The 27,830-nt window shown below is 33.3% G+C and overlaps 2 protein-coding genes across 2 annotated transcripts in view; both read left to right on the top strand.

Moving 5' to 3' along the window:
• The window catches only part of LOC134718287 (protein fem-1 homolog A-like), a 50,034-nt gene extending 42,625 nt beyond the window's left edge, over window positions 1–7,409 (top strand). The window contains exons 8-9 of the mRNA XM_063580779.1: window positions 1,307–1,396; window positions 7,233–7,409. Of these exons, the coding sequence (XP_063436849.1) occupies window positions 1,307–1,396; window positions 7,233–7,409 (267 nt within the window). The remainder of the gene's footprint in view (window positions 1–1,306; window positions 1,397–7,232) is intronic.
• A 484-nt stretch (window positions 7,410–7,893) lies between these two features.
• Window positions 7,894–27,830, top strand: part of LOC134718285 (uncharacterized) — a 44,359-nt gene continuing 24,422 nt past the window's right edge. Inside the window, exons 1-5 of the mRNA XM_063580778.1 lie at window positions 7,894–8,044; window positions 17,084–17,326; window positions 19,277–19,756; window positions 22,491–22,597; window positions 23,998–24,451. Of these exons, the coding sequence (XP_063436848.1) occupies window positions 7,975–8,044; window positions 17,084–17,326; window positions 19,277–19,756; window positions 22,491–22,597; window positions 23,998–24,451 (1,354 nt within the window). The 5' untranslated portion in view covers window positions 7,894–7,974. The remainder of the gene's footprint in view (window positions 8,045–17,083; window positions 17,327–19,276; window positions 19,757–22,490; window positions 22,598–23,997; window positions 24,452–27,830) is intronic.

Raw genomic sequence — 27,830 nt, 5'->3', positions numbered from 1 at the left:
CATACTCCACCAACACACCTAACACCAATCCTACACTAGTGGCACAACTACCATCTCATCATACTCTACCAACACACCCTACACCAATCATACACTACTGACACAACAACCATCTCATTATAATCACCAACACACCTAACACCAATCCTACACTACTGACAGAACTACCATCTCATCATACTCCACCAACACACCTAACACCAATCATACACTTCTGACACAACTATTATCTCATCATACTCCACCAACACACCTAACACCAATCCTACACTACTGACAAAACTCCAATCTCATTATACTCAACCAACACAGCTAACACCAATCGAACACTACTGACACAACTACCATCTCATCACATTCCATCAACAGATCTTACACCAATCATACACTATTAATAAAACAACCATCTAATTATACTCCAGCAACACATCTTACTACCATCTAATCACATTCCACTAACCCACCTCCCACCAATCATACACTACCAACATACCTGCAATTAATCATACACCACCAACATACCTCCCACCAATCATACACTACCAACATACCTGCAACCAATCATACACTACCAACATACTTTCAACCAATCAATGACATTCCACCAATACACCTTACACCAATCATACACTACCATCACAACTACCATCTAATCACATTCCACCAATACACCATACACCAATCATACACTACTAACAAAACTACCATCTAATTATACTCCAGCAACACATCTTACTACCATCTAATCACATTTAACTAACCACCTTACACTTATCATAAACTATTAACAAAACTATCATTTAATGACATTCCACCAATACACCTTACACCAATCATACATTATTAACAAAACTACCATCTAATCATACTCCACCAATACACCCTACACCAATCAAACACTATTAACAAAACTACCATCTAATCACATTCCACCAACACATCTTACATCAATCATACACTATTAACACAACTACCATTTAATTATACTCCAGCAACACATCTTACACTACCATCACAACTACCATCTAATCATACTCCACCAACACATCTTACACCCGTCATTCAATAATTTTTTTAACAGCAAAATCTCAAATAGTATTCATTGAGCTCTTTATAATGACACTTCATATTTGTTGTTGGTTTAGGTTCACTGGTTTTTATTTCAAGTATATATAAATAAGACAACATTCTGCAATGCATAGGTAATATTAATGCTACAGTAACCTATTATATAATGTTATACAGTTTTTGAAATGAAAGATATATATGTGTATAATTAATGAAAGATTATTTGATTGTATTTCAGGGTAAGACTCCTTATGATCTGGTAAAAATAGACAGCTATGATAAGGAAGAGGGAAAAAGGAAGAAGGAAGAAGTGATGGACTTCCTCAAGGTAAATAGTCTTGTCTTACTTTAAAAGCTATTCACAGATTATAAGAGACAAAACAGATTTGGTACAAAGAAATTACAATAAAACGGTTGCCTGTAGTTTTCAATGTCATTGTAGTATTTGTTATCAGTTAACAGTGTAAGTTGACAATTCCAAGCTTGTTGCCTAATATACATGTTGGCATATGTGAAAGACAAATGTTTAAAATCTGTGTTCTCATCTGTTGGATGTCTCTTATTTTTTGTGTCATCAGCTTGGTATCTCCTAGGTATATACATCTCATCATCTCCTTTTATGGTATATAATGCATACCTCTGTGCAGAAAGGTTGATTTACATGTTTATGCAAATATGTAATAATCTTATATTAAAACAAAAAGCACATCTTAACAAAATATTAACTATGCTGTCAACCTGTGTATAGATTTCATTTCAAATAAAGGTAGCCACAGTACATTTCATCACTTGGCGTCCGTCGTCTGTCGTCCGGTGTCTTCGTCCGTCGTTAACTTTTACAAAAATCTTCTCCTCTGAAACTACTGGGCCAAATTTAACCAAACTTGGCCACAATCATCATTGGGGTATCAAGTTTAAAAATTGTGTTCGGTGACCAAGCCGACCAACCAAGATGGCCGCCATGGCTAAAAATAGAACATAGGGGTAAAATGTAGATTTTGGCTTATATCTCTAAAACCAAAGCATTAAGAGCAAATCTCACAGGGGGCAGAATGTTTATCAGGTCAAGATCGCTATCTACCCTGAAATTTTCAGATGAATCGGACAACCCGTTGTAGGGTTGCTGCCCCTAAATTGGTAATTTTAAGGAAATTTTGCCGTTTTTTGGTTATTATCTTGAATATTATTATAGATAGAGATAAACTGTAAACAGCAATAATGTTCTGCAAAGTAAGATCTACAAATAATTCAACATGATCAAAATGGTCAGATGACCCCTTAAGGAGTAATTGCCCTTTATAGTCATTTTTTACCAATTTTTTTCGTAAATTTATGTAAGCTTTTACAAAAATCTTCTCTTCTGAAACTACTGGTTCAAATTTAACCAAATTTAGCTACAATCATTATTATACCCCACACAATGGGTTGCGGAGGGTACAATCTTTTTGACCCGTCCCTCCGTCAGTCTGTCAGTCCGTCCGTCAGTCCGTCCGTCAGTCCGTCCGTCAGTCCGTCCGTCAGTCCTGTTTCTTGTCATCGCAACTGCTCTCAAACCACACAACAGAATTTCACAAAACCTTTTCAGATAATAAGGACATACCATTTAGTTGTGCATATCGACAGGAAATTGCGATTCATTTTTTTTTTCTACGAGTTAAGACCCTTTGACCTTAATTACTTTAATGTACTACTGCAACAGTTTGTCATCGCAACTCCTCTCAAACCACACAACAGAATTTCACGAAACCTTTTTAAATAATAAGGACATACAATGTAGTTGTGCATATCGACAGGAAATTGCAATTCAATTTTTTTTCTAGGAGTTACGCCCCTTTGACCTTATTTACTTTAATGTACTACTGCAACAGTTTGTCATCGCAACTCCTCTTAAACCACACAACAGAATTTCATGAAACCTTTTCAGATAATAAGGACATACTACGTAGATGTGCATATCGACAGGAAATTACGATTCAATTTTTTTTCCTGGAGTTACGCCCTTTGAACTTATATGCCTCTCTATACTATTAGTCCTGTTTCTTGTCATCGCAACTCCTCTCAAACCACACAACAGAATTTCACAAAACCTTTTTAGATAATAAGGACATACTATGTAGTTGTGCATATCGACAGGAAATTGCGATTCATTTTTTTTTCTAGGAGTTGAGACCCTTTGACCTTAATTACTTAAATGGACTGTTGCAACAGTTTGTCATCGCAACTCATCTCAAACCACACAACAGAATTTCAAGAAACCTTTTTAAATAATAAGGACATACTATGTAGATGTGCATATTGACAGGAAATTGCGATTCAATTTTTTTTCTAGGAGTTACGCCCCTTTGACCTTATTTACTTTAATGTACTACTGCAACAGTTTGTCATCGCAACTCCTCTCAAACCACACAACAGAATTTCATGAAACCTTTCAGATAATAAGGACATACTACATAGATGTGCATATTGACAGGAAATTACGATTCAATTTTTTTTTCCAGTAGTAAAGCCCCTTTGAACTTATTTGCCTCTCTATACTATTAGTCCTGTTTCTTGTCATCGCAACTCCTCTCAAACCACACAACAGAATTTTACAAAACCTTTTTAGATAATAAGGACATACTATGTAGTTGTGCATATCGACAGGAAATTGCGATTCAATTTTTTTTCTAGGAGTTAAGACCCTTTGACCTTAATTACTTTAATCATAATGTACTTCTGCAACAGTTTGTTTCGCAACTCCTCTCAAACCACACAACAGAATTTCACGAAACCTTTTTAGATAATAAGGACATACTATGTAGATGTGCATATTGACAGGAAATTATGATTCAATTTTTTTTTATTCTTATACAATTTTTTTTTCTTACACATATTTTATTTCTCCAATGACAATGTGGGTATGTGAGCGCGCTTATCTATAAGGTTGTTTAACTATGGTATCTAGTTGAAAAAATGTGTGTGGTGACCCAGCCAACCAATCAAGATGGCCGCCATGGCTAAAAGTAGAACATAGGGGTACAATGTAGATTTTGGCTTATAACTCTGAAACCAAAGCATTTAGAGCAAATCTGACAAGAGGTTCAATTATTTATCAAGCCAATATCTATCTGCTCTGAAATTTTCAGATGAATCGGACAACTGGTTGTTGGGTTGCTGCCCCCCAATTGGTAATTTTTTAAGAAATCTTGCCGTGTTTGGTTATTATCTTGAATACTGTTATAGATAGAGATAAATTGTAAACAGCAATAATGTTCAGCAAAGTAAGATCTACAAATAATTTAACATGATCAAAATGGTCAGTTGACCCCTTAAGGAGTTATTGCCCTTTATATTCAATTTTTAACAATTTTCATTAATTTGGTAAATTTTTGTAAATTTTTACCAAATATATTCCCCTGTATCTAAAGGGCTAAGTTTATTATAGATAGAGAAAACTGTAAGAAGCAAGAATTTTCAGTCTAGTAAGATCTACAAACACAATTTTGTCATGAATTCATCTGTGCTTCATAGAAAAAGGTGAGCGACACAGGCTCTTAAGAGCCTCTAGTTTAAGTTGGGACCCAAGGACACCAAATAAAGCGGTTATAGGTTTATATGCATAAAGGTTAATGAGTTCATATGCATATCACTGATATCAGATACAAAAGGGGAAATAACTCTCATATGGAGTCTCTGGAACTTATATCAGATACAAAAGGGGAAATAACTCTCATATGGAGTCTCGGGATAGCTTCGGTTAAAATTAAAATCCTAATCCTGAAGACATAATGAGCAAATTGGTAAAACAAATTTGTCGTAATCTTTTACGGTTACGGAGGAGTAGTGACCACAAGAAAAACAGTGTTTAGGGAGGTAACTCTTACAACCTTAAGTATTTTGTTACGCGGTTGTCAGTTTTTAAAGCGCATACACTTTACGATATCATATTCCAAATATCTAAGCGACATCTTGTGAAACAACAATACTACGCAAGAAAAAAATTAGGCTTAAGAAAAATAATAATAGTCAGAACGAAATCAATCGGTCTTTCCACGAAAGTTGGAAAGACATAATTATTTAAAAAAGGACATCACATTACAAATCATTAGTAAAATATTGTTTGTCGTCCATTATTTGGGTATTATGATTTATGACCGAAGTCACCATCACACAACTCAAGTGCCAGATAGTGTGGGTTGTATCGTCAGCCTGGTCAAACGAACAACTTGAAAATATGTATTCCCAACTTCTCTATAAAGAATAATGTGTCTGACGTATGTATTTCTTGATCTTATATTCATTTTCCAAACATTATGTGCAAATTATGGGCAATTTGGAATTTTTTTTAAAATCATTAATTTCATTGACAAAAATGGGCCATAAGCCTTTTTACTTAATTTTGTAAATATCTAAATAAACCAATGAAATTTGTTTTTTTAAACAGTCATCTACAATTAGAAGAAAATAAAACAAAACCTTTGATTGTATGTTCTTGCACGCCTGAGAAAACAATATTTCAATTTTTGTCGAGCCTTCGACTTTAGTCGAAAAAGCGAGACTAAGCGATCCTACATTCCGTCGTCGTTTGTGTTGTTGCGTCGGCGCCGTCCACAAATATTCACTCTGTGGTTAAAGTTTTGAAATTTTAATAACTTTCTTAAACCATACTGGATTTCTACCTTGGACAGAAGCTTGTTTATGATCATGAGATAGTATCCAGAAGTAAATTTTGTGAAAATAAAATTCCATTTTTTTTCGTATTTTACTTATAAATAGACTTAGTTTTTCTGCGGGAAAACATTACATACACTCTGTGGTTAAAGTTTTTAAAATTTAAATAACTTTCTTAAACTATCCTGGATTTCTACCAAACTTGGACAGATGCTTACTTATGATCATAAGATAGTATCCAGAAGTAAATTTTGTGAAAATAAAATTCCATTTTTTTCGTATTTTACTTATAAATAGACTTAGTTTTTCTGCGGGAAAACATTACATACACTCTGTGGTTAAAGTTTTTAAAATTTAAATAACTTTCTTAAACTATCCTGGATTTCTACCAAACTTGGACAGATGCTTACTTATGATCATAAGATAGTATCCAGAAGTAAATTTTGTGAAAATAAAATTCCATTTTTTCCGTATTTTACTTATAAATGCACTTAGTTTTTCTGCGGGAAAACATTACATCCCTCTGTGGTTGTAGTTTTTAAAATTTTAATAACTTTCTTAAACTAGCCTTGGTTTGTACCAAACTTAGACAGAAGCTTGTTTATGATCATAAGATAGTATCTAGAAGTAAATTTGTAAAATGACAAATCCATTTTTTTCCATATTTTACTTTAAATGGACTTTTTTTCTGCCAAGAAACAACACATTTATTCTGTGGTTGAATTTTTAAAAAAATTGATAACTTTCTTATACTATTTTTTATTTGTACCAAACAAAGACAGAAGCTTGTTTATGATCAAAAGCAAGTATCTAGAAGGAAGTTTTGTTAATATTTTGTACCTGTGTATCTGTATTTTTCTTATAAATGGACTTCCAGTTAAAGTTTTTCTTCCAATTAACATTACATCCAGTCTGCAGTTAAAGTTTTTAAAACATTTATTAGATTCATAAACTATCCAGGATTTTTTACCAAACTTGGACAGAAGCTTCCTACAATCCAAACATGGTATCAAGCGAATATTTTTATTGATTTTTTTCCCTCATTTTTGTTGATTCTGTAATTTACAGCAAAAGTAGGCGAGACACTGGGTGCCGCGGAACCCTTTAAAATGTTTGTGTTTATAAACAACAAATGAATACAAGGGGAACAACCAGAGTTTTTCTTTGACATTTTCTTATACTAAAAGGAATAACTCAATGTCTTCACTCACTAGTTTTATTAAGTATAGTCTGTTTCATCAATTATCTAGCAAAGAACGAAATCATTTTCTATCTTGTCAAATGTGTTTGGTGAATTGATATATTTTGAAATTACAAATTAAAAAAAAATGGGGGTGGGAGATTTGATTTTTTAGCTTTTTTTTTTTTGTGGGGGGGGGGGGGGGGTCATATTATTTTCTTCAAGATTGATCAAAATTTCAATTTAAAAAAAAAAAAAATTGGGGGAGGGGGTTGTTCTCATATCTAAGCAATTGAAAACCAATTAATTAAAGGGAGATTTGCATTTTTTACAGCTTTCATTGGTAGGACTGTATAAATTGAAAACTAATAAATTAAAGGGAGATTTGCATCCTTTACAGCTTTCATTGGTTGGACTGTATACGTCAGACCTCAGACAATTCAATGTAATTACACCAAACCAGTCATATAAAATTTATAGGCCTAAGTCTGTCAAAGGAGGCTATACATGATTTGTGACAATGCAAATGCTAAACTTTAGACTAGAAATGAATATCTTTAACCAATGAATTAAAAAATACTAATATCTATTTAATTTCACAAATATGTACTGAATAAGCATCATGTAAATCATTAAATAAAGAAACATGAAATTTATAGTTTTAAACAAGGGAAATAACAATGAACATTCTGAAACTGATTATACTAGTAAGGGAGACAACTACATATGCACTTTCATATTTAGTCAACGTGCATCACTATGCATTATCTATAAATTATGCGGCGAAAAGGAATGATTTTGTTCAATACAATGACTGTACCTATTATAACAAATAGATGCAAACAACAGAATCAAAGGTGGAAATAAGCAAAGAATTACGGTCCATTCAAGATAATTGTCTGTGTCTAGTTAAAATAAGTTGTGATTGCATTGCGCATTTCAACTTCCTGTAAAATATAGAGTTATTGTCCTTTAAATCTACTGGCAGATAGAAAGGCTATTAAAATATATATGTATTTGATAAGTTTTCACATGGGGCATGATAGTCTATAGCATATTTTTTTTTGTAGACTGTCATGTCAAAGACATCCCCAGAAGTAACTCCTGACACCCATTTACAGGAACCTGCAGCACCAGTAGTTGAAGGTAATCATCTAATGTTAATTATTCAGATACCGGCTGAAATGATTTATAATTACTTGTTTCTAACAAACGGAAACCTTGATATCTGCGTATAATGTTATAATGAAAAATGATGAAAAAAAACAACAAATTTATGAGAAAAGTGAAGAAGGCTATTGATTGATTACAGATCACATTTACTTTAAAATCATTCTTATCTCAATTATATTTTCCTTAACTTTTTGTCGAACGAAGTTTTCGGTGCCATATAGTTTTACCCTTGTCCGAAATTCAGTCTTTCTGTCTTTCCGTAATTCCTTCATTCCGTCATTTCGCAACAAACCATTTTACTGAGTTTTTTCTAAACGCCTTCAGATATTGGGCTGATTTTTGGTATGTGAGTTAACCATGATGAGATACAGATCAAGTAAAAGTTTCGTTCTGCTCCACTAGTTATTGCCAAAATTACGGGCTTTGGACTTTGAGAAATTGTTGAAAATCAGAGTTATACAGACTTTTTTTTCTAAACACCTTCAGATATTGGGCTGATTTTTGGTATGTGAGTTAACCATGACGAGTTATATGTCAAGCTTAAGTTTCGTTCCGCTCCGCTTATTTTCCTTGAAATTACGGGCTTTGGACTTTTTTGATAAATTATTGAAAATCATAGTTATACTGATTTTTCTCTATTCCCCCTCCAGATTTTAAGCTGATTTTTGCAATGTTTTGATATGTGAGACTACCATCATGTTTGTGTCCACATGTGTTTATATTGAAATTGCAGATTTTTCAACTTTTTGGGACGGGGTCATTCGTGTCGCTTTGACACATCTAGTTGATAATCATTCTTACTTGTTCCTCTCACAAAGCATGTGACGTCAATATCATTCTTACTTGTTCCTCTCACAAGGCATGTGCCATCAATATCATTCTTACTTGTTCCTCCAGTGATGATTCTACTATATAGTGTAGGGCCGCTTAGCGGCCCTCAATTCCTATAGCGGCCCCGAAAAAAATGGGTAAAAATAAATTCCCAATTGAAAAAAAAAAAATATTTCCGGAAACTTTTCCGTTTTTGACTTAGGCAATTACAACTTTCCAGCATTTCTCATCAAAGCGTGTTAAAAGCCGAATAAGAATAAAGTCAACAGAAGATTGTTAAGATAAGGTAAATGAGCATATTGTTGTAAGTTTTCTTTCAAAAGTTTAAGAGAAGTTTTTCAATACATGTGGTCTCGTAATTTTAAAGCAGAGTGAGACTTTATAGTAAGAATATCATAAATTAGACAAAAAAATGTTACATGGGAGTATTCGATCTCGTAAAGGCAGATCGCCTAGCAGGTCGATTACAGATGCTTTTTGCCAAAATGGGTCTCGTAAAAGCAGACCTTGGCAGGGAGCAAAACTTATTAATTTTGACAATACCTTTGATAAATTTAATGTGCGCCGATCTCGTAAAGGTAGTCCGATATTATTCTGACGCCCAACGGTTGTTTAGCCAGACAAGCTGGGCCGTGTGACCAGCTTGTCTGGCTAAACAGCCGTTGGACGTCAGAGTAATCTCGGACTATTGTCAAAGCAGATCGATTAACAGAACTCGTTATCAAATATATTTATGAAAAATATTAATATGTATTTCTGTCAAAAGTCCGACTGTCTAGGCATTTTAGAATAAAGGACGCCATAAACAAATCAATGAAGGATAGAAAAAAAACTCAACTCAATGTTTTGGGGTTGAGGTTCAGGTTAGTATTTTAAGAAGATACAATGCTATTGGGCACAGAAAAAAATTATTAGGGCCCCGACTAAAAGTAGGGTCGCCCTATAGTGATCAGTCTGTCCGTCCGTCCGTCCGTCCGTAACACTTTAATTTTTGTCCGCTCCATATCTAGAAAACCATTATGATTTCATACTTTATACTTTACATGTTTATTAACCACCACCAGAGGGCGTGTCATGATGTATGTACAACTTTCTAGGTCAAAGGTCAAGGTAAAAAAACTTTGGTTTCAGTTGACAACCCTGTGTCCTGTGGTGATGATCGTGTCCGCTCTATATCTTGAGAACCCTTATGATTTCAAAGTTTATACTTGACATCCATTTTAACCAACACCAGAGGGTGTGTCATGATGTATGTACAACTTACTAGGTCAAAGGTCAAGGTGAAAAACTTTGGTTTCAGTTGACAACCCTGTGTCCTGTGATGAAGATCGTGTCCGCTACATATCTAGATAACCGTTCTGATTTTATACTTAATACTTAACGTGTTATTAACCAACACAAGAGGGTGTGTCATGATATATGTACAACTGCCTAGGTCAAAGGTCAAGGTCAAAAACTTTGGTTTCAGTTGACAACCCTGTGTCCTGTGGTAAAGATCGTGTCCGCTCCATATCTTGATAACCTTTATGATTTCAAAGTTTATACTTGACATCCATTTTAACCACCATCAGAGGGCGTGTCATGATGTATGTACAACTTCCTAGGTCAAAGGTCAAGGTAAAAAAAACTTTGGTTTTAGTTGACAACCCTGTGTCCTGAGTTGAAGATTGTGTCCGCTCTATATCTTGGGAACCGTTTTGATTTCAAATATTATACTTGACATCCATTTTAACCAACACCAGAGGGTGTGTCATGATGTATGTACAATTTCCTAGGTCAAAGGTCTGTCTGTCTGTTGGTCTGTCTGTTGGTCTGTCCATCGCTTACATTTTGATTCACACTATATTTATTTACCCAACGTTATTGACAGCGGGGCCCACAGAGATGGCTTCCATCTCAATGATATCTAGTTGTTTCTTCATGGAGAGTTAAACTTAATAAATATTAAATAAATACAGAATTTACTCTTTTTTGTAGTCTAGATGATAATGATATGAATAGTGGAAATTATCCAAACAATTAAAATTTGAAAACAAATTATTATGGTTCAATGTTTAAATTTTATTGTTCCTTAGGGTTACACCTAGGGTAAAACTATGACAACCTCCCATATAATTTTATAAGCAACACAATTGCCAAAAATATCTTACCAAAATAAGACTTAAACCATTGGAAATGCTTTCGTGAATTCAACAGAACTTATGTGCTAGTCCAATTTGAAATTAATTTCAAGCAATGCCAATTTATAAAGATGACTAGTTGTTTAAGATTACCCAATGGATATTTTTATTTGCTATCTGTAAAAAGGTTACCATAGCTAAGATGCAAACTACTAAAAGAAGTACAATAATCTTCATGTACATGTAACAACTTTAGTTTTACTCGTCACAATCGAATGTCAGAATGTCAAGCGATCTGGTAATCATGATATATTGATATACTATTATTTGATAATCCGCTGAGTAGCTCCATCAGGATTATTCAAAATGTTACAACTTCTTACAGCAGTCATTGTATATATAAATATAGGAAAAACTTGATACATTTTCCGTTTTTACAGGAAAATAGTGTTAATTCATCATAGATTTTATGCCGGAAAAAAAATTCCAATTGCATGAAAATTCCCAATTTTGATAGTCAAGGGACCCATTTGAAAACACCTGGAATCATCCCTGTCCTCTCACAAGGCATGTGACATAAATATCATGAATATCATTCTTACTTGATCCCCTTACAAGGCATACAATGTCAATATCATTCTTACTTGTTCCCCTCACAAGGCATGTGACATCAATATCATTCTTACTTGTTCCCCTAACAAGGCATGTGACATCAATATCATTCTTACTTGTTCCCCTCACAAGGCATGTGACATCAATATTATTCTAACTTGTTCCTCACACAAGGCATGTGACATCAATATCATTCTTACTTGTTCCTCACACAAGACATGTGACATTAAAAAAAATGTGTCCGATGACTTGACCATTCAACCAAGATGGCCACCATGGCGAAAAATAGAACACAGGGGTAAAATGTATATTTTTAACCGGATTTTTGTGAAAAAAATGTCGGTTATTAAATTGGGGATGCTCGGCGGGCGGGCGGCAGGGCGGGTGGGCGGGTGGGCGGGCGGCAATCAAATGTTGTCCGTGCATTAACTCAAGAACCGTTCAACCAAAGCTTTTAAAATTTTAATATGTTGTTACTGGTGACAAAATGGAGGTCAAGTTCAATAATGACGATTTTGAATTTTACCGTTCAGGAGTTATGGTTCTTGAAAGATTGAAAAATGGTGTTTCCAGTCATGTCCGTGCATTTACGCATGAACTGTTCTACCAAAGCTTCCCAAATTTTAATATGTTGTTACTGGTGACAAAATGGAGGTCAAGTTCAATAATGACGATTTTGACTTCTACCGTTCAGGAGTTATGGTTCTTGAAAGATTGAAAAATGGAGTTTCCAGTCATGTCGTTGCATTTACTCACAAACCATTCAATCTAAGCTTTTCAAATTTTTTAAAATATGTTGATACTGATGACAAAATAGAGGTCAAATTTGATATTGACAATTTTAACTTACACCAATCATCAGTAATGGTTCTTGTGATATTGCCAGGACACAAATAAATGCTAATAAATCCGGTTTGCTGTCGTTGTGACAGCCTCTTGTTACTTATATCTTTGAAATTAATACATTTAGAGCAAACAAATCAAAATTGTTGATCAGGTCAAGATTTATTTGCCCTGAAATTTTCAGAAGAATCAGACAACCTGCTGTTGGGTTGTTGCCCCTGAATTGGTAATTTTAAGGAAATTTTGCAGTTTTTATACTTGGTTATTATCTTGAATACTATTATAGATGGAGATAAACTGTAAACAGCAATAATGTTCAGCAAAGTAAGATCTACAAATAAGTCAACATGACCAAAATTGTCAGAGGACCCCATAAGGAGTTATTGCCCTTTATGACAAACTAACATATCAACATTTAACCAGGCTCAAACATCAACACATTGACATATTGACACACTGACATATCAACAAATAACCAGACTCATACATCAAAACATTGACATATTGACACACTTACATATCAACATATAACCAGATTCATACATTAACACATTGACATCTTGACACACTTACATATCAACACATTACCAGATTCATACATCAACACATTGACATATTGACACACCTACATATCAACATATAACCAGACTCATACATCAACACATTGACATATTGACACACCTACATATCAACATATAACCAGACTCAAACATCAACACATTGACATATTGACACACTGACATAATAACATATTACCAGATTCATACATCAACACATTGACATATTGACACACTAACATATCAACATATAACCAGACTCGTACATCAACACATTGACATATTGACACACTTACATATCAACATATAACCAGATTCAGACATCAACACATTGACATCTTGACACACTTACATATCAACATATAAACAGATTCATACATCAACACATTGCCATATCGACACACTGACAGATAAAAAAAAACCAGACTCATACTTCGACTCATTGACATTTTGAACACTGACTAATCAACACATTAACGGACTCATATATCAACATTAAAATATGCATTTATCAACACATTGACATATAGACACACTTACATATCAACATATAACCAGACTTAAACATCACCACATTGACATATTGACACACTTACATATCAACATATAACCAGACTCATACATCAACACATTGACATACTGACACACTTACATATCAACATATAACCAGACTCATACATCAACACATTGACATCTTGACACACTGACATATCAACATATAATCAGATTCAAACATCAACACATTGACATATTGACACACTTACATATCAACATATAACCAGATTCAAACATCAACACATTGACATCTTGACACACTTACATATCAACATATAACCAGATTCAAACATCAACACATTGACATCTTGACACACTTACATATCAACATATAACCAGACTCATACATCAACACATTGACATATTGACACACTGACATATCAACATATAACCAGATTCAGACATCAACACATTGACATATTGACACACTTACACATCAACATATAACCAGACTCGTACATCAAAACATTGACATATTGACACACTTACATATAAACATATAACCAGATTCAGACATCAACACATTGACATATTGACACACTGACATATCAACATATAACCAGATTCAGACATCAACACATTGACATATTGACACACTTACATATCAACATATAACCAGATTCAAACATCAACACATTGACATCTTGACACACTGACATATCAACATATAACCAAATTCAGACATCAACACATTGACATATTGACACACTTACATATCAACATATAACCAGATTCAAACATCAACACATTGACATCTTGACACACTTACATATCAACATATAACCAGATTCAAACATCAACACATTGACATCTTGACACACTTACATATCAACATATAACCAGACTTAAACATCACCACATTGACATATTGACACACTTACATATCAACATATAACCAGATTTATACATCAACAGATTGACATATTGACACACTGACATAATAACATATTACTAGACTTAAACATCACCACATTGACATCTTGACACACTTACATATCAACATATAACCAGACTCAAACATCAACACATTGACATATTGACACACTGAGAGATCAACATCTTACCAGACTCAAACATCAACACATTGACATATTGACACACTTACATATCAACATATAACCAGATTCAAACATCACCACATTGACATCTTGACACACTTACATATCAACATATAACCAGACTCAAACATCAACACATTGACATATTGACACACTGAGAGATCAACATCTTACCAGACTCAAACATCAACACATTGACATATTGACACACTTACATATCAACATATAACCAGATTCAAACATCAATACATTGACATCTTGACACACTTACATATCAACATATAACCAGATTCAAACATCAACACATTGACATCTTGACACACTTACATATCAACATACAACCAGATTCATACATTAACACATTGACTTATTGACACACTTACATATCAACATATAACCAGGGTCAAACATCAACACATTGACATATTGACACACTGACATAATAACATATTACCAGACTTAAACATCACCACATTGACATCTTGACACACTTACATATCAACATATAACCAGACTCAAACATCAACACATTGACATATTGACACACTGAGAGATCAACATCTTACCAGACTCAAACATCAACACATTGACACACTGACAGATCAACATGTTACCAGACTATAACATCAAAACATTGACATATTGACACACTGACATAATAACATATTACCAGACTTAAACATCACCACATTGACATCTTGACACACTTACATATCAACATATAACCAGACTCAAACATCAACACATTGACATATTGACACACTGAGAGATCAACATATAACCAGATTCAAACATCAACACATTGACATCTTGACACACTTACATATCAACATATAACCAGATTCAAACATCAGCACATTGACATCTTGACACACTTACATATCAACATACGACCAGATTCATACATTAACACATTGACTTATTGACACACTTACATATCAACATATAACCAGGGTCAAACATCAACACATTGACATATTGACACACTGACATAATAACATATAACCAGACTTAAACATCACCACATTGACATTTTGACACACTTACATATCAACATATAACCAGACTCAAACATCAACACATTGACATATTGACACACTGAGAGATCAACATCTTACCAGACTCAAACATCAACACATTGACACACTGACAGATCAACATGTTACCAGACTATAACATCAAAACATTGACATATTGACACACTGACATATCAACACATTCCCTGACTCAAACATCAACACATTGGCATATTGACACACTGAATATCTACATCTTAGCAGAATCAAACATAAACACATTGGCAGATGAACCCATTAACAGACTCATACATTGACACATTGACAGATCTACACATTAATTGACTAAAATATTCACACCTCGCCAGGATCATACATCAATACATAGACATATAGACACTCTTGACATATTGAACCACAAACATATTGAACAACGCATACATTAACACATTAACATATTGACACACTGACAAATCAACCCATTAACAGCCTCTAACATCAACAAGTTGAAATATCGACACATGAACAGACTCACACAGCAACACATTGGCATATTGACACACTGACAGATGAACACTTCAAAAGATTCATAAATCTACACATAACATATCATCACATCAACATATCAACACATTAACATACTAAAACATCTACACATTGATACATCGACACACTGACAAATTAAACCCATTAACACTCATACATCAAGACACTGACAGATCCACATATAACAAGACTCGTACATCAACATAATGACATGTTGATACTTTGAGAGACTAAAACATCAATGCATTGCCATATCAACACACTGACAGATAAACACATTAACATATTCAAACATCAACACATTAACAAACTCATACATCAACACATTAACACTCATACATCGACATATAAACATATTGACACACTGACATATTAACTAAAATTTCAGACTCATACATTGACACATTGACATATTGAAACACAGACAGATCAAAACATTAAAAGAATCCTACATCCATATGTAGACATATCAATACACTTATAAATTAACACATGTACAGTAAATTCATCAACACAGATATATCGACAAACTGACATTTTAACACATTATCAGACTCATACATCGACACATAGACAAATTGACACACTGAAATTTCAACACATTGAAATATTCATATATCAACACATTGACATATTAGAACACTTACAATTTGACACATTTACAGACTTCTACATCATTACACTAACAGATCATTACATAAACATCAACACATAGACATAGAGACATTCTGACATATTTAACACATTGACATATCGAAAAATGACATATAAACATATTATACAACAAATGAGGATAAATTATCTATGAGTGTGTGTATATAAACATTTTTTTTCACAACATGAACAAATCAAAACTTTAATTTTTTTTTTTTAGAATCCATCGAAAAAGGGCAACAGTCTGCCATGTTAAATCGTTTATTAGGGAAGGGCAGCTATGAATCATTTGATATGAGATGCATGGTAACCGGCCAATTTTCTGTTGGGAAAACGACTCTTGTGAAGCTGTTAGCTGGGGATGTCATACCAGAGGGACGACATCCAACTGATGGGATTTCTCTGGTAGAAGGTCGCTGTGGTCTCGATATTCAGACCAAAGAGTGGATTCTTGTTGATCCAGGTGAGAAAGGGCACAAGTGGAAAATCTGACCACATTTAAAGAAACTCTATTCATGGACTGCGCTATCAGCAGACATGTTATAGCACTGATTTTTGTAGCCATTTTTGTTGTGCCTATTCACACACCATATTAATTCAATATAAAATCTTAACTGTGTATGAAAATTTTAACATTATTACTAATCTCATTAGAAGGATGTTAAGGTTTTTATATGACAGCAAAAATTGAAATGTATTGGTCGTATATCAGTATATTGGTATCACGTTGGTGTCGTCGTTGTCCGTAGTCGTCGTCGTTGTCCGAAGACATTTGGTTTTCGCACTCTAACTTTAGTAAAAGTAATTAGAAATTTATGAAATTTAAACACAAGGTTGATGACTATAAAAGAAAGGTTGGGATTGATTTTTGGTGTTTTGGTCCCAACAGTTTACAAATTAGGGGCCAAAAAATGCCCAAATAAGCATTTATCTAGGTTTTCGCAAAATGACTAGTATAAGTAAATAGAAATCTATGAAATTTTAACACAAGGTGTATGACCACAAAAGGAAGGTTTGGATTGATTTTGGGAGTTTTGGTCCCAACAAATTAGGGGCCAAAAGGGTCCAAAATTAAACTTTGTTTGATTTCATCAAAAAATGAATTATTCGGGTTCTTTGAAATGCCAAATCTAACTGTGTATTCAGATTCTTTATTTTTGGTCCTATTTTCAAATTGGTCTACATTAAGGTCCAAAGAGTTCAAAATTAAACTAAGCTTGATTTTAACAAAACGTGAATTCTTGGGGTCATTGATATGCTGAATCTAAACATGTACTTAGATTTTTGATTATGGGCCCAGTTTTCAAGTTGGTTCAAAATTATTATATTAAGTATTGTGCAATAGCAAGAGATTTTTAAAAGGTACAGTATTGCGCAATAGCAAGAAATCGTCAATTGCACAGTATTGTGCAATAGCAAGAAATGTTCATTGCACAGTATTGTGCAATAGCAAGAAATCTTCAATAGCACAGTATTGTGCAATAGCAAGAAATCTTAAATTGCACAGTATTGCACAACAGCAAAAAATATCTAATTGCATAATATCTGCAATAGCAAGAAATTTTCAATTGCACAGTTTTTATGAAATATTATTTGAAAATAGAAGTTAGCTTTCTTTGTCCAGAATAGTAGTTGAATCAACTTAAATCATTGTTTTATACAATAAAAAATGTATATTCACTTTTAGTATCAACTAATAAATTAAAGCAATCTTTACCATTCATGATTGCAAGCACTTTTTTACATTTTGATATTTTATGATGTATTTAAATGAGTAGTAATTGTTGCAAACTCCATTTGAAATTTGAATTGAGATCAGTTTTGGAATAAGGGAAAGGGGGATGTGAAAAAAATTGGGGGGGGGGGGTCAATTTTTCTCATTTCAGATTTCATAAATAAAAAGAAAATTTTTGTAAACATTTTTTTTGAGAGGATTAATATTCAACAGCATAGAGAATTGCTCAAAGGAAAAAAAAACAATTTGAAAGTTCATTAGACCACATTCATTCTGTGTCAGAAACCTATGCTGTGTCAAATATTTAATCACAATCCAAATTTAGAGCCAAATCCAGCTTGAATAATGTGTCCATACTTGCCCCAACCATTCAGGGTTCAACCTCTGCGGTTGTATAAAGCTGCACCCTGCAGAGCATCTTGTTATATTTTTAAATCGAATTTAAATGTTAAAATTATGCAATGAATTAACATTTATTTTCCACAATCAAAAATTTAATCAATCAATCAGTTAAAATATGACTCTCTTTAAAGTGTGTTAATAGCATTATATGAATGTTACACCTGATAAGATATGATTCTTATCTTAATTCTGATTTTTCTTACATTCTTCACTTGGTTTTGACAGCCTGCAGCTGTTTTGGATTTGATTTGCCTGATGTATTAAATATAATTTCAGACTCTTACAATGTCCTGGATGTTGTGTACCATAAGGTTTTAATGACCTCTCTGGAAGAAGAGGAGGAGAGTGAACTTACCAACAAAGCTTCAGATACAAGCCCAACTGGTTATGCCAAAGCTACACTTTCCTCTTTGCCCTCAGAACAGTCTGCAACAGCACAATCTCTACCATCAACGAAATCCTCCAATGTGCCTCACACAGTAAACCAGATGGAACAGAAAATGAGAACAAGAATGACTAAAGAAGAAATAAGAAAGAAAATGGAAAAAGTCCTCAAAAGTGGGAAGTATAAAATGAAAGTTGGACGTCTTATCTTCTGGGATTTTGGTGGACAATACGTTTATTTAACAACACACCAGACCTTCATGACATTCCGAGCGTTGTTTCTTGTAGTATTTGATGGGAGCAAAGATTTGCATGAACAGGTCCGTGATGTGATGTGTTTTCCAGGGCAGCACATGACGCCAACGCCAGCAGGTAATATGCATGTTATTTACACTCCGATAAATGCAAACAGGATACATTTCTATAACAGCAAGGGGATAATTAAAAAATAATTAAATTTGTCTTTTCTAAATATTTAAGCAAACCAAAATGTTTACGTAACTTGTTTACGTTGCCACTTTGAGCTTGTCACAAACTACCATATTAACCTCAATATGTCTCACATTTTGAAACATTGATATGAGGTTATACAATAATATTTATCAAAGATACCAGGTTTTATTTTTTGTATGTTGGAAAGTGTTTTGTATACACAAAAATGATCAGTTAAATTTGACTCAAATTGAATGGCCAACTCTTTTAGGAAGTTAGAGCATGAGCAAACAACTGAACATTTTCAAATCAGTCGTCAGAACAATAGAATGACATCATTATATATTGTGATAAAGCGCTTTCCTGAAAATTTCTTTAGATTTTGAATGAGTGAATTTTCACAAAAAAGGAGCTGATGATTTTATCATAAGCATGAACAGAGTGTTGCACTTATTGACAGACAACATCATATTTTTATACCACCACAACAATTTTTTGCGGTCGTATATTGGTATGACGTTTGCTTCAATGTCATCATCCTAAGACACTTTGGTTTTCGCACATCAACTTTAGTTTAAGTAAATGAATCTCTATGAAATGTTACTTTACAGTTCAATATCACAAAAGGAAGGTTGGGATGGATTTTGGGGGTTATGGTACCAGCAGTTAAGGAATCAGGGGCCAAAAAAGGGCCAAAAATAAGCATTTTTGTAACTTCCAGACATTAACTTGTGTGTTAGTGTATTGATCTCTCTGAACTTGTACCAAAAGGTTCCATATCACAAAGGGAAGGCTGGGATTGATTCAGGGGGTAATTGCCTCAAATTTTAGGAATAAGGGGCAAAAAAAAAAGCAAAAAAAAAGCATTTTTCTAGTTGTACTAATTGTACTACAAGGTTCCACAAAGGGAAAGCTGGAATTGAGTTTAAGGTAATTGCCGGAAATGCTGAGGAATTAAGGGCCAAAAAGGGGCCGAAAATAAGAATTTTTCTAGTTTCCAGACAATAACATGAATAACTTGTGTTCAAGTGTATGGATCTCTCTGAAATTGCACTGCAAGGTACCATACCACAATGGGAAGGCTGGGATTGATATTGGGGGTAATTGCCTAAACATTTTTAGAATTAGGGGCCAAAAAGGGTAAAAAACATGCATTTTTTTAGTTTCAGGACAATAATTTGTGTGTACGTGTATGGATCTTTCTGAAATTGTACTACAAGGTTCCATCACAAAGGGAAGGCTCGGTTTGATTTTGGGGGCAATTGCCCTTAACGTTTAGGAATTTGGGGCCAAAAAGGGGCAAAAAAACATGTTTTTTTCTAGTTTCCAGACAGTAACTTGTGTTCAAGTGTATGGATCTTCCTGAAATTGTGCTGCAAGGTATTATACCACAAAGTAAAGGGGTTCAAAAAATTTGGTTTGGGATAAAAAAAAAACCAATTCTTTCAAATTCCATTTTAAGTTGGTTATTTCTGATATATATATAAAACAAAATAATAATGATATGGCAGGTGATACACACCAAACAGGATATGTAAATTATTATATTAAGTATTGTGCAATAGCACGAAATTTTCAATTGCACAGTATTGCGCAACAGCAAGAAATCTTCAATTGCATAGTATTGCACAAAAGCAAGAAATCTTCAATTGCACAGTATTGTGCAATAGCACAAAATCTTCAATTGCACAGTATTGCACAATAGGAAGAAATTTCCTATAGCTCAATATTGTGCAATAGCAAGAAATCTTCAATTTCACAGTATTGCGCAAAAGCAAGAAATATTCAATTTCACAGTATTGCGCAATAACAAGAAATATTGAATTGCACAGTATTGTGCAATAGCAAGAGATCTTCAATTGAAATTTATTACAAATTTTTTAACCCATTTAATTTTTTTTTAGATAATTCACCACATTTATTTAGTGTCAGAAACCTATATTATGTCAAAAATTTGATAACAATCCAAATTCAGACAGTATCAAGCTTGAATATTGTGTCCAAACATGCACAAACTGTTCAGGGTTCGACCTCTGCGGTTGTATGTATGTGCGTACCTTGCAAGGTCCTCCTGTCAGTCAGACAGTTTTCACTTGACCTCGACCTCATTTTATGGATCAGTGAACAAGGTTAAGTTTTGATGGTCTAGTATATTTGGTGTGTGGAAGAATTGTAAGGTGTACATGTCAAATTGGCAGGTGTGATCTGACCTTGACCTCATTTTCATGGTTCAGTAGTTATAGTTAAAGTTTTGTGTTTTGGTCTGTTTTTTTTATACTGTATGCCATTGGTCTACTATATTTGGTATATGAAATGATTGTAGGGTGTACATGTCCATTTTCATTTTCATGGATCATTGATCAATGTTAAGTTTTCATGGTTAAGTTCCTTTAACTATGTTTTAATGAAATAGTCTGAAGAACAAATACAACAATATAGAATAAACATATACACTGAAACAGTTGTCACTTTTTGACAGAGAATCCAACTAAAAGGAAAACTATTATGCAGCTGTGCAGCTGTTTAAATAAATCAGGTTCATAAAGTATTGATACTTAATCAACCTCATTTATCAGCAATTCATCCAGTTTTTTTAGTATCACAAATATGAAAAATGCAGAATGTATATACTTTTTAATACTTTTTTATGACAGAGTTTGATTTTATTTTGTAGTATTCTTGCAATATTGGGTCAATTCCATCCTGACCTATTGTAAGGTTGTATATGCAGGCATTCCGAAGATCTTGTTTGTTGCCACTCACAAGGACAAAGTACCAACGGTGAGTGATCTAATGTTAGATATATAGTAGTTACTAGTAGTCATTTCCATTTGAAACACTTGAATAATGTGTAAAAACTGCTTTCATAATGATAATATGCCGATATGTCTTAACTTGACCAAACTTCGTGTAAAGCTACACTTTTGAAAGAACAAGATCCTAATTGATTTGTGGGTAATAGACTTAAGATCAGATTACAGGGCCTATAACTAGAGTAGACTTTATGAAGAACCACTTATAGATAAGAAAAATGATATTCGGTTTGTGTTTGTATTAATATTCAAAAGTAAAATCACAAAAATACTGAACTCAGAGGAAAATCAAATTGGAAAGTCCATAATCACATGGCAAAATCAAAAAACAAAACGCATCAAAAACGAAAGGACAAGAACTGTCATATTCCTGACTTGGTACAGGCATTTTCAAATGTAGAAAATGTTCATGAAGATTCTTTGCCGTGTCATCTCGGTCATGGTCTTTTCACTTTAAATAATTGCTCAGTTTAAATTGTTAAAATTTGTATTTTCTTGGCCGTGTCACTCTCGGGCATAGTCTATTGAATTTAAACAATTGCTCAGTTTAAATGTTAAAGTTTGAATTTTCTTAGCCGTGTCACTCTCGGGCATGGTCTATTGACTTTAAACAATTGCTCAGTTTAAATGTTAAAATTTGTTTTTTCTTTGCCGTGTCACTCTCGGGCATTGTCTATTGACTATAACAATTGCTCAGTTTGATTGTTAAAGTTGTATTTAAGTCAGTTTTATTTCAACATATATTTTGACAAAGTGAAAGTTTAGCATTTAGTGGTACTGCACCAGATATACGTCTTAACTGTATTTTCAGTGATGTAAGTCCCCAAAATATTTGAAATTCCAAAACGTAATACAAATGTTGATGAGTTGATGAAATCAAAAATCTGGACAGGGAATGCATTAGGACGATTCATGCTTTGTTTTAAAATAATTATAATTTTTATCAACAAAACATTGAACTATAACAATATCCATATGTTCATGCAAATACCCTCTTGACCTGTTTTAGATGTATTGCCAACTTATTAAATGTGACTTATTTGTTTACTTGTGTTTCTATACTAGGTAGGTAAAGTGAATTACCAAACACAAATATAAATAGCTAGTGTTTCTTTCAAAAGACCCTTTTCATTTTATTCCCCTTGGAATGTAAGATTTAACAACTGATAACAGTTTCAGTCTGTTATCTTTGAAAGTATAAGATCTAGGTTAAAAGTGTAAAATTGACCTATAAGAGAAGATGTATGTCATTTGAAAATTTGAGATTGTAGTACGTGTTGGAATATTCCACCATTGAAGATGCATATAAATCACCAGGTGTGCGATGCAGTATCAGTGTATTATTTTTCAACTTTTTATGTTTAACAGGAGAATATTGCAACCAGACGTGAAGAGCTTTACAGAGGAATTGAGGAATTGTTTAAAGACCACGAGGGAAAACATCATCTGGTCCTTAGACCTCTAATATTTGTCAATGCCAAAGATCAATCCGACTCAGAAATAGACGTTCTAAAGAAAACAATTTCAGAACTTACATTCGACCACCCATGCTGGGGTGAAAGAATGCCCAATGCTTGTGTGCCACTAGAGCTAGAGATCGCTGAACTAGTGGCAGAAGGAAAGCAAATAATGTCATTGGCTGAAGTTAAAGAATTAAATGCTATCAGCGAGGTGTCTGTCCTGTCCCCTGAGCAGTTGACTGATTTCCTACATTTTCATCATTCTCTGGGGAAGATTGTTTATTTCGATACGCCCCAACTGAGAGATAATGTAATGATCAACCCCCTTCTTATGGTGGAAGTTATGAGATCTTTTATCACAGGTGTGTATGTATTTTCATTATGTAGTGAATATATACTGCAGGTAGAAATGATCAAATATCCAAAAAGTGTTTACCTACCTTTAATTAGAGCGTGACAGACTGTTTAATAATATCCTATACTAATATTTGTATTGGTGAGACCTTTTATGTAATATGATTAGTAAAAAAAATAATCTTTTTTTATCCGTAGTGTTAATAATTGTGAAATGCATACAATTGTTTAACAGATTTCTGAATGAAAATATTGTTTTTTTAATTGGTGATGTACGGCAGCAGACAACCAAGCAGTTTACTCAGATACTTAGAACAAATTTCAATTGTGTGGCGTCACTTTTAGTATACTAGAGTTATGTCCCTTTAAAAATGGGTAAATAGCTATTTTTTTTGTTTCCATTTCCTTACTTAAGTTTGCCTCAACCAGGGACTTTCTATACTAACGGGACTCGTCTCTATTGTTTTTATTTGATTACTCAGCCTCCTGTTTAAAGCTACCACCCAACAATAAACTTATTTTTGTATCTCTGATATACAATGCTAGTAGTTATTTGAGTACTTCACAGTACATTGTAATTGTATAATTATTATTAGTTGTATATATAAAATCTGATTAATAGCCGTTTAAGATGACAAAAATATAAGATTTTGAAAGAATGATGAATAATTTAACTGAGACGTATCGTTTTTAAGAACACCCCAGTTGTTTAAAATGGTTTACATATCACACAAGATGGCGGCCACTGAAAATTCAACGAACAAATTCCTCAAAGTTCAAAGATCAATATTTAAAAAGCGATTCGAGAAATGTTTTGAAAGACAGCATTTTGCAATGACAAAATGTATAAAATTTCATAAAAATGATTTTTGATAAAATTGAGCATATAGTTTATTTGTAGTTATGAAGAACACTACGTAAATGTGAAATGATTTGCTATAAAGTCACGTGACATCAGCTACGGGGGAGATCAGTCTGATAATTAAGATATCGTTATAAGTGACCAGTCCCGTTAGTAAAGAAAAGTCCCTGCCTCAACCAAACTTTAAAAATTCTACCACAAAACAAAGATCACGTTCGAATTTTGGTGCCTTCCCTTGAACCGTTTTAGAGTTATGACTTTTACAAAGGAAAGAAATGCGGAATTTTTCGTTTCTGTTCTCCGACTTATGTTTACTTCAATGAAATTTTATGAAACTTAAATATAATGCTTATTACCAAAAAAGGCAGATCAATTACAAATTTGGGTAGTGTCACTTTTACTGCATTATGCAAGCTGGGGCATCACCTGCGTCCCTTAGACACATTCCCTATTTAGTTTTGTTTTTCAATTTAAACTGTAACTGATATTTATTAAGTATAAAGGTATTGGTATAACTACAGAACTACATGGTTTCAAAATATAAAATATATTTGAACCAAGATAAAATAACTTTGAGAATACAAGTAGTTCTATCTCGTTATGAGTTGATTACCAACACAATTATGTTTTGAGACAATGTGTAGTTGATTACCAACAAAATTATGTTTTGAGACAATGTGTGAGTTGATTACCAACACAATTATGTTTTGAGACAATGTGTGAGTTGATTACCAACACAATTATGTTTTGAGACAATGTGTGAGTTGATTACCAACACAATTATGTTTTGAGACAATGTGTGAGTTGATTACCAACACAATTATGTTTTGAGACAATGTGTGAGTTGATTACCAACACAATTATGTTTTGAGACAATGTGTGAGTTGATTATCAACACAATTATGTTTTGAGACAATGTGTGAGTTGATTACCAACACAATTATGTTTTGAGACAATGTGTAGTTGTTATATATTTAAATTGAAACTCTTATATCAGGGTTTTTATAGAAGGTGAATGTATACATGGTTAGTGTGACATTCATTTTCACTAAACTAGCATACATTATTGTTTAGGGACCAGCTGATGCACACTTTAGGTTTTTTTTCAATGTGTTGGTGGCCTTTGGATGTTTTCTGCATTTTGGTTGGGTAGTTGTCTCTGTAGCGCATTCCATGTTTTTATTTTAAATTGTGTTGCAGGATCAATGCATTTTGACCACAAATGAAACACAGTTGCAAAATGGTATAAGTGCCCATATTGATGCCTAGTGTTACAAATTATTCATTGGTTCCCATTTTTGTTGAGCCTTCGACTTTAGTCGAAAAAGCGAGACTAAGCGATCCTACATTCCCTCGTCGTCAGCGGCGGTGGCGCCGTCCACAAATATTCACCCTGTGGTTAAAGTTTTTGAAATTTTAATATACTTAATTTTTACCAAACTTGGACAGAAGCTTGTTTATGATCATAAGATAGTATCCAGAAGTAAATTTTGTGAAAATAAAATTCCATTTTTTCCGTATTTTACTTATAAATGGACTTAGTTTTTCTGCAATGAAAACAATACATACACTCTGTGGTTAAAGTTTTAAAAATGTAAATAACTTTCTTAAACCATCCTTGGTTTGTACCAAACTCGGACAGAAGCTTGTTTAAAATCATAAGATAGTATCCAGAAGTAAATTTTGTTAAATGACAAATCCACTTTTTCCACATTTTACTTTAAATGGACTTTTTTCCTGCAAGGAAACAACACATTCACTCTGTGGTTAATTTTTTTAAAATTTTGATAACTTTCTCATATTTTGTTTTATTTGTACTAAACTAAGACAGAAGCTTGTTTATGATCAAAAGCTAGTAAATGTATCTAGAAGGAAATTATGTTAATATTTTGTACCTGTGTATCTGTATTTTACTTATAAATGGACTTTGTTTTTCTTCCAGTTAACATTACATCCAGTCTGCAGTTAAAGTTTTTAAAACATTTATTAGATTCATAAACTATCCAGGATTTTTTACCAAACTTGGACAGAAGCTTCCTACAATCCAAACATGGTATCAAGCGGAATATTTTTATTGTTTTTTTCCCTCATTTTTGTTGATCCTGCAATTTACAGCAAAAGTAGGCGAGACACTGGCTTCTGCGGAACCCTTACACATTTTTGAAATTTTTGTCAAAAGATACAACAAGTTTTAGACACAGATTTAAATGAAACTTGTATTTTGATTGAAGATATCCTGGATTAATCAATTGTCTGAAAGTCTGCAGACATTTATTCTTCATAATCATGAAATATCATGAATATCAACTATTAATACTTAGTTCTCCCATCATGTTGTAACTGCGTCATTTTCTATTTATATAAGGGAACACATTTCATCCGGAAATCTGAACCTCACCAATAGAGCAGAAATTCCTGCTAAATTAAACCAATAGTTCCAAACAGTGAAGTTGAAAGTAATTTTTACGGACACCATCACAAGTTGGTTGACTGTTATGAAATATTCGTTTTACAAATGATAACGG

This window comes from Mytilus trossulus, chromosome 5 (assembly GCF_036588685.1).
Source record: "Mytilus trossulus isolate FHL-02 chromosome 5, PNRI_Mtr1.1.1.hap1, whole genome shotgun sequence".
Taxonomy (NCBI): Eukaryota; Metazoa; Mollusca; class Bivalvia; order Mytilida; family Mytilidae; genus Mytilus; species Mytilus trossulus.
Note: the sequence above shows the minus strand (reverse complement) of the source record. Positions and strands in the feature narration are given on the sequence as shown.